Below are 9,368 nucleotides of genomic sequence, written 5' to 3'. Positions count from 1 at the left end.
TAGCAGTTTACATGGACCTCCCAAAACTCGAAAGAATATCAACCAAATTGGCCGCCAGTCACTATCAGCAGACGGCAGGTACTTGGTGACAGAGGGAGGTACTCTACTGTTATGTAACGGGAGGGGGAGTGGTTTGGGGGTCATTCCAGTGGCGACATACATGCATGCCTTACATGGGGTGGGTGAGTGTCAAAAGGTTGGCTTTTATTACATGTAATGTAGTCTACGTCCAGCCATTGTGACTATACAACTAGTTGGAATTGGTGTATACAAGTCTATTTATATTAATTATTTCTTTCTTTTTCGATTCTTTGCTTGCTGCTCATGGTGGAGGCCTTGGTGTGACAGAGTTTTTAGGATGCTTGTCGCTCATGGTAAAGATCCCTAGTATGGCCAAGTGGTCGAGATGTTTTACAGGGGTGGGTGAGTGTCAAAAATAGCAAAAATAGCGTTACGTAATTGTTGAATGGGTCTACGGTCAGCTATTGTGACTATACAACTAGTTGGAATTGGTACATACACACGTCGATTTATATGAATTATTTCGTTTAAACGTGACCGCCTGTGTCTTTATGAATTGCATTGAAACGTTGTGGTATGTTCTGGTTAGGACGCTTTTTTCTCATGATGGGGGCTCGGTGTGGACGAGTGAAATGAGGGTCCGGTGTGGCAAAGTAGTGTAAGTCCCTATGTGGCCGAGTGGGGGGGGGGGGTGTCCGAGTGGTGGTAGAAACCACATATGACTGAGTGGTTAGGACGCTTGCTGCTCATGGTGGAGGTCTTGGTGTGACAGAGTGTTCAGGATGCTTGTCGCTCATGGTAAAGATCCCTAGTATGGCAAGTGGTCGAGATGTTTTACAGGGGTAGGTGGGTGTCAAAAATGGCAAAAATAGCGTTACGTAATTGTTGAATGGGTCTACGGTCAGCTATTGTGACTATACAACTAGTTGGAATTGGTACATACACACGTCTATTTATATGAATTATGACGTTTAAACGAATTAATTATTTCGTTTAAACGAATAATTAATTCGTTTAAACGAAATACATGATATTATTTCGTTTAAACGAATTAATTATTTCGTTTAAACGAAATAATTAAAAAAAAGTATCGAAAATTGCGCTTAAGGGGCTCCGTAGGAATTGGTACATACACACGTCTATTTATATGAATTATTTCGTTTAAACAAACGAAATAATTAATTCGTTTAAACGAAATAATTAAAAAAGTATCGAAAATTGCGCTTAAGGGGCTCCGTACATTTTCGTGCTGGGTTTACAACGCCAATTTTTTCTAAAGTAAATCGTCACAATTACGAAGCTATCCAATTTGGAATCATCCATAGCTTTCTTCGTGAATTTTGAAATAAACGCTTAATTGGAAGGAAACAACATATTGAAAAATGTCGAAATAATCCATTCATATTTCATTTACATTTTATAATTACAATTTATATAAACTTTAGAGTACCCGTTTATTTTTTAGGGTGTGAAGAAGAACCGTATGCTGTTGATAATGCTACTATGATTGATTATATATCGTTTAATATATCCGGTAGAATCTTTTCTATAGAAGGGGAGATAATCAACTACATGTATAACTGTTCTGAATATTATATAGCAGACCCACCGAGATTTTCAATCTGTCAGTCTAATGGCACGTGGAGTATTCCTTCCGAATGTCGAGCGAGAGCCATATGCTATGTCGATCCGTACATCGTTGACCATGCTACTATGGGGTACCCACTTATTGCAAGGAGTCAGTTCATAGAAGAGGATGTAATAACATATACTTGTAACATTGGATACAATATATCTAATACTCCTTCTTCCGTGTGTCAGTCAAATAGTACCTGGTCACCCCCATCTCAATGTCGACGTAAGTATATTCAGTCATTCCTGGGTTGGAGAGAGAGAGAGAGAGAGAGAGAGAAAGAGAGAGAGCATTGTATTTCAAGACGGCCGCCGACTTTTATACGTTCATTTGTATATTCAAAACTATAAATGTCACAAACAAAATTCCAATGACTAGTGCATTCAGTGACTATTTTTCGACTGCATACGCTGGTTGTGGAATAGCGGAATCCTTTAGTATTTAATTCTTTTGCTAACCAACCAGGCATTGAATTTCCCTATCCAAAACGTCCAAACTCTTAATAGAAATATGGAAATCAAAACAATACAAAGCAGTTACAGGGAGAGAGAGAAATGGGGTTTAAATTCCACTCGACACAAACTAGGTCATGTTTGGGACTAACCTATGGTTCAATATCATTTCAATAATTCGCGTGCGCGTAGGGGTCTTTAGCAGTGGGAGGAAACCGGAGGACCCAGCGAAAACCCACGAGATTGGAAAGGATATCCTACTCCTTGTCACGAACAACCGGGGAATCGAAATCACGCCAGTTTACTCAATAACATCATTCGGTTCCCAATTGCTATGAAAGATGTGTTATCATGTCATCCTTTAAAGAGGCTTTATGGACCCCGTGATCCTTGAAAGGTAATTCTTATTTTGTTCCCATCCCGGACTTCTTCATGTTAGCGGGAATATCTTTACCGCATTAAAAGCAGCAATCAAAAATAATGTAACGCTTAAAATCAGAAAATGCTGAATTTTGCAAAAGGAAAACGTAAAATGATGCAATAACTAAAATTAGAAAATGTTATATTTATAGATCGGAGGCTCAGCGCGCGGGGGTGGGGGTGTCCATTAAATGGGCACAAAACCAGACCCAAATTTTCTAGAGTAAAATTTTTCGTAGAATACGATGCCGAGTGGTAATCAGTCCGCCGTTGGGGCCTTTTCGAGATATTCGGGGTCAAAGGTCAAATGATTTCATTTTCACTGAAAGTGAATGCGCAGTCATTCTTGTATTATGAAAAGAAGCTGAAAATGATCGAAATAAAGAACAGGTTTCGCTTTAGTTTTTTATATTTTACGCTGACATTTATTACTTTAATTTTCCTAGTGCTAAAACGGAAAATGTGACCTTTTGACCTCTGGGGTCACAAAGAACAAAGGTGAATTTAGCAAGTTTACATTTTTATTGAAAGTGTGATTAATTTCGATCATTTTCAGCTTATTTTCATGATACAAGAATGACTGCGCATTCACTTTCAGTGAAAATGAACCCATTTGACCTTTGACCCCGAATATCTCGAAAACGGAAAACGCCCCAACGACGGACTGATTACAACTCGGCATCGTATTCTACGCAAAATTTTACTCTTGAAAAGTTGGGTCTGGTTTTGTGCCCATTTGATGGACTCCCCCCCCCCCCCCGCGCTGAGACTATAAGCAAACATAGTATGATGATTTATCATTTTAATTCTTCAGCTGTATCAAGTTGTGAAGATATTAAGATCTGCAACTCAATCTACAGAACTGATGGTGAATATTGGGTATACCCCCCAGCGACAGGTTATCAACCTGTTAAAATCTACTGTCATATGATGTCCACCACTACTCCAACTGATTTTATTACTCTTCATCGGAATAATGAAGCTAATTTTCCAAGTACAAGACAATCGGGATCGACCTGTTCTTCGCGTTATATTTATATTGCAATATCTGGGAGAACCAGGTTCAACAAAGTCCGCATTACAACTCCGGTGGGTTTTTAATTTCAATACAGATTTGCTTTTGTCATTGAAGACATGTAGATTGGGAATTCAAATATAATGGCAATATTATGGGTCTACCACGGTTTAGAAACACGATTAGTTGCGATTTGTCGCACTTTGTTATGATCTGAAGCGATGATCGCGACTTACAATTAATAGTGTTGATCGTAGTAAAGGTTTGAACCGCCCAAAACGTATCTGAGATTAACAGCGTTGCTGCGACTGACCTCAAGATTGATCACCTCGATTACTCCACGATTAAAACCACGATTTCAATCGTAGAACGAATCGTGATGGTTTTGGAGACGTAGCATTAGACAATCATGCAACGACTCCATCGAACAACCACTCCACTATCTGTGATCGAAATGTTACGTAATCGATAGGATTACCCTTTTGTTCAAATTTGAAAGAGAAGTCCTGTAGAATTTCCCAAGCAAAAAAAGAAAATGGGCCTGGGTTAGTGAGGATGACCAGAGTTTATAAAACTGTTTATTAAACAGACATGTTTTAATATTTATTTTTCAGACTTTACAAGTTATAGAAGATGATTTTACCTTCGCTTCGACCACTAGTGCAGATGGGTATCATGTTAAATTCGGTAATGCGTTTGCCTGTAGTTTGTACAGTCCCTGCCCAGGTTTAGGAACAATGAGAATAGACATCACAAATACTGGATTAGCCTTCAGTAATCAGGTAAGAGAAGTGTTTTAATCAAAACAGAAATGGTCATTTGATATCGGGTTTTGTTTGTTTGATTAATTCTATCATTTAAAACGGTGCCAGTTATTCTTGAAAACAGCTCGGTATTAAATTTACAGTCTAATAATACCCCGCTCCCAACCACCCTCCAACCTGTCTCCTAAATGAGAACTTTCTGGAATATTATCGTTGAATGCTACTGTAGGCCCTATACGTGTATCTTAACATTACTTAAATTGGTAGATCGTTGGTGTTGCAGATGGTGTATCATAAACATTGTCGTTGCTGTTGCAGATGGTAGGTAGTAAACATTCTCGCTGACGTTAGATATGGTAGATTCTAAACATCGTTGACGTTTCGGTAGTCGTAAACACTATCATTGGCGTTAAATATATTATCGTTGACGTTACATATTATTATGGTAGATTTTAAACATTATCTTGGCGCTACGTTTGGTAGTCCTTAAACATTACCCTTGACGTTAAAGGCGGACCCCTAAACGTTGTCTTTACAAACAGTGTGTCCGATCGTTGACTTTAGGTATGGTAGGTCGGAAATGCTATCGTTGACGTTGCACAGGTCCAAAGCATTATCGTTGACGTATAGTAGATACTGAAGAGTATTGTTGGCGTTACATAATAATGACAGACCCGCAACTTTGCCATGAGTTATATAATAGCAAACATAGTGGTATAGCAATATCGTTGACGTGCAAAGTCAAAATTGAACGACAGTCGTTTACGCCTGCTTGGTCCATTCTACACGGTTTATACGCCCACATTTACATGTAAAATATTGAGTTAGACGTCCAATCCCTTTAAATGAAATGAAATGAAATGGGGTTTAACGTCCTACTAGTCCCTTTAAAGTTTCTTGTTGACGTTACATAGTAGCAATATTATCGGTGACGTTGCATATGGAAGCGACTATCTGAAGCTCTGTGAAACCCTTTCAACGGACTACCAACGTCGAGTTAGCAGGAGACTACATTTTCATTAGCAATCGTATTGCACTATTAGTTCTTGATGATAACACTGAATTAGCTCCATATAATACTTTTATTCTTCTAAACATATAATGTATACGACTCCGTAGTTAATTACTCTTAGTTAGCTTAATTTTGTGTTTGGGGCCCTGGCGCTGGTCCTGGTCTTAACTCGGCATCTAGTTTCAACATACTCCCGACTATCGTTTAGGTACCTGCTTTTAACCCCTTTGGACCGGTCAGATGTCCAGCCCCAATAGTCGGCCCCACGCCAAACACACTGTGGTCTAGAGTACCACGCTTCGACCTCCGTCTGCCCGGTCACCTCTGGCTTGTGGTTGTGGTTTCGACCCCTTATGTGAGCGTATGTGGCTTGGAGATGCCTTATCAACCTCGTAGGTTTACTCCGGCTACTCTGGTTTCCCCACAGGAAAGACCCTACGCGTGCGCTAAGATAATATAAATGAAAATAAGACAACTTGTCTGATATCATCTTCGGTGGAAGCGGACGTTACGCACTAGGAACAACAACAACGAGGGTGGACTGTGATCCGATTGGATAGCTAGCGTTAGCGTGCGACCACGCTGACAAAGGATGTCAAAACGATTACACGGCTCGGCTATTGCATAATGTCAGATAAACTTTCTGCACAAGTCAACGGACATTACATAGTTCAGCCTAACCATCTGGTAATGGGTCGACAATCTGGACATGAGTGATATTATATTAATACCTCACACCTTCCCGTGTCATAGCTGACATTATAAGGATATTTAATGTGTCAAAGGCGACACGATAACGTTTCCATAATACCCCCCTATTGTGTAACAATCGTTTTGTGCTTGGATAAACACATCTTTAATAGAAGCTTTGGCCTCACTGTAACTCCGTACTTCTTATCGAGGACCATTTTGCAAACCTCGGAAGGGTTTATCTAGCATTGGCTGTATGACGGTAAGTAATGTGTGGCTACACCCATGCAATTGTGATGCGGCTGTCGGTTGATTTACTATTAGGAAGATTTGCCGCCTTTGGAAAGAAGTTCTCAAAATGGGGTCGTTCGGCAGACCCGGGTACCCTTCTTATCTTTAAATTTAGTCAATCAATCAATGTAAGCGTTTGCTATCAGAAGTATATAGCAAACAATATACAGATTCTTGGGATAAAACACTCTTCGCATATGCGTCTTCATAGGCTCCACCATTTTTAATCCGGAAACTTGAAAGAAGTTCCAATGTGGCCGAGGTTAGATGTAATTGCTGGAGGTGTGCCGAATGATCGAGGCCATCGCTTAATACTCGTCACCATATCGATTGGTGTAGGACTTAGTTAAACCTCTCAGATTTCCCGATAGAAAATATCATCGCGAATACCAAGTCTCAAGCTTTCTAACTGAAATGCCTGCCTGTGATAACCGAGTTGCAAAATGCAAGGTTCGCTCAATGTCAAGGTTACAGGAACTTTTCGACTTCAGCCTCGGCTTTTCCACAATGATTATGCTATGAAACACTTCCCATCTTAGTCCAAACCTTTCTAATTTACTTTTATATTTTTCCATTATGTGAAAATTGGGACTTCTTTTTTAGGCTTTCTTTAATTGGTTTATTTTAATGATATTTACAGACATCTTACACGTATGTACCTATTGGATGGCAGGCCAAGATCGACCACGTCACACGAGTTTCTGATTATGTTATAGAAGCGCGTTGTGATGGTATTTGTGGTGGATGCAGACCTGATTCAAAGATAACCTTTGTACTGGATTCTAGTTATGGTGAGTCTTTAATAAAATGGATTTGCTCAGTTCAAATGACAAACTCCAATAATTCCGTTTCTTCTTCTGAGCCTAAACGACTTTTCTCCATGTTATACCCAGAATACTGCACATCCGTATACGGAAGCCGGTCTTAAAATTATTAGTGTTCCAGGGGTAAAGAAATGCATCGAGGCCCCTAATCTTAAAATCTGGGATCTGTTTATACCAATATGTGGGTTTATTGCAAGCATTATGACTCTTATCCGTTCGTCTCCTCTGCTATAATTCCATCTAAACGATTTTCTCAGCACATCGATTCACAACAGTCATTTTTGGCAGCTTTCTGACCATCGGAATATCATTTAATCATAGGAGGGATGTCGGGCCAATAACAATAATAAGGAAACTAGAAATTACATATCAATCCCTTACTTATTTCTTTATTTTTGGACGAATTGCAGAATTTCTGAAATATACTTTTGTCATCTGCTGTGAGAAATATTTGATCTCACTACGTCTCTTTTCCAGCTAAACCAGGTCTGCTTAATGATATTACAGTTATTACATAATAATCTATGGTTTGCCTGCACTCAAGGCTCAGTTTCTTATCTCTTTATGATTAAACATACATTATGCAAGAGCTAAATCTGCCTATTGCAAGTCTTTCTTTAGGCCTGAAATGTTATCTAAATTATTAATTAGACATTAATTAACTTATTCAGAGCATAATCAACTCCCGGTGTCAACGCCAGCCTGCAATCTTTACTCGATTAGGATCCGATTTGCTGCTCGACTTTCATTCATGATTTAATCATAAAATGGATAATCGAGGCTATGTTTTACTATCTACTTTAGTAATGATAATCGAGGCTAGGCTGAAAATTCAATCGCTAAAATCTCGGTTCAGAGTGTACCAATGTGACTGAAATTTTACGCAAATTCCCTTTACATTGCCTAGTTTTTTTAACTATTATAGTGAGAACTGCAGGTCTTTATCTAATCTCCCATAATGCATCTTTAACCTACCTCTTCGGTGTTTTAAATTACATATATGATTTTGTTTATATCTTCAGTCCCGCCATTGAATGATGCTACAGTTGTGAGCTGTAATGGGAATTAGTCTGAAACTATGTTGTTAGAAACAATTTGCATAAACAATACATTTGCTATAGGGTGGTGTGAATCAAAGTACCAACGCCAAGCGCGGATCACTTCATTTTGGTATATCCATATCCGTTCATATTTTGATATATTCTGATATGGTGCCCGTTTATATTTTAATTTAGAAAGACTGTATCTAAGGTAATGGAGGATTTGGGTTTTTTTTTATGTTGAAGCTTTCATATTTAAATAATGTCAATAAAGGGATGAATTAATGTTAAAATGTTCCTTACGTTGTTTACTTAAAGCGACATTATGTAAGCGCTAACCTTGCCTATTGTTGGACGTTTGTCTTGCTTCAAATGTTATATAAATTATTATTTTGACATGTATTCACAAGACAAGTCCATAATCAACTTTCTAAAGCATCTGAAGGCATTGATATTGTGTGGATTGACAATGCCCGTCATATCTCCGTTAAACGATGATATGATTGCAGATTGTTGATGGAAGGACTATCGATACTTTGGGTATTACCATAATAATGGTATTTGACAACCGAGAATATGAACTATGAACGCTATATAACGTATTAATTACAAAATACTATTAATGACTTACAAATGTTTACAGCCAAACACCACCTCTCCTACCTACCCCCAGGATCTACTTCACATAAAATCATCACAAAGGGAAACCCGTTCTTCAAACAAAATTCAGTAAGAAATTCCGAAATCAAATTATGTGAAATGTGGAGACAGAAGCTTTTCTGTTGCTGCTTCTAAACTGTGGAACAGGCTGCCATCACATATTAAGGATGCGAAATCATTGTGTACATTTAAATCCTTGCTAGAAACACACCTATTCAGTGCAGATGATGGAAAACTGTCGTAAATGTGACAGACTAACTCAGCGCCAGTTAGCAAACTTTTTGGATACGAGGTGCTATACAAATCCATTATTATTATTATTATTATTTATTATTATATAAAATCAGCAGAGTGCTGCAACTAGTTGTTAATATATTCATGTTAGATATTCTTCTAGTTACTGCCTCATAATGTTTCATTGGGACAAACTCTACTATAAATACAATTAAATAATCGTTTCTAAATGTAAGACGGGAGTCGGTTGTTTTCTAATCGTATTGTAACAAGGGTTTTACTTGTTGACCTAACATTTTTTGAGTAGGCATA

The 9,368-nt window shown here is 38.4% G+C and overlaps 1 protein-coding gene and 1 long non-coding RNA gene across 2 annotated transcripts; both read left to right on the top strand.

The window, feature by feature from the left end:
* The first annotated feature begins 1,492 nt into the window (after positions 1 to 1,492).
* Positions 1,493 to 6,454, top strand: LOC126821576 (complement receptor type 2-like). Its single transcript, XM_056100933.1, is given in 4 exon segments — positions 1,493 to 1,879; positions 3,387 to 3,394; positions 5,425 to 5,525; positions 6,448 to 6,454. Coding segments are annotated over 4 exon segments (471 nt in total). The 5' UTR covers positions 1,493 to 1,524.
* A 330-nt stretch (positions 6,455 to 6,784) lies between these two features.
* On the top strand, positions 6,785 to 8,874 carry LOC130013024 (uncharacterized). Its single transcript, XR_008788300.1, has 3 exons — positions 6,785 to 7,089; positions 8,145 to 8,373; positions 8,806 to 8,874. It is a non-coding gene; the product is annotated as an uncharacterized LOC130013024 (long non-coding RNA).
* The last annotated feature ends 494 nt before the right edge of the window (positions 8,875 to 9,368 follow it).

The sequence above is a fragment of the Patella vulgata genome, chromosome 5 (genome assembly GCF_932274485.2).
Source record: "Patella vulgata chromosome 5, xgPatVulg1.2, whole genome shotgun sequence".
NCBI classification, from domain to species: domain Eukaryota; kingdom Metazoa; phylum Mollusca; class Gastropoda; family Patellidae; genus Patella; species Patella vulgata.
Note: the sequence above shows the minus strand (reverse complement) of the source record. Positions and strands in the feature narration are given on the sequence as shown.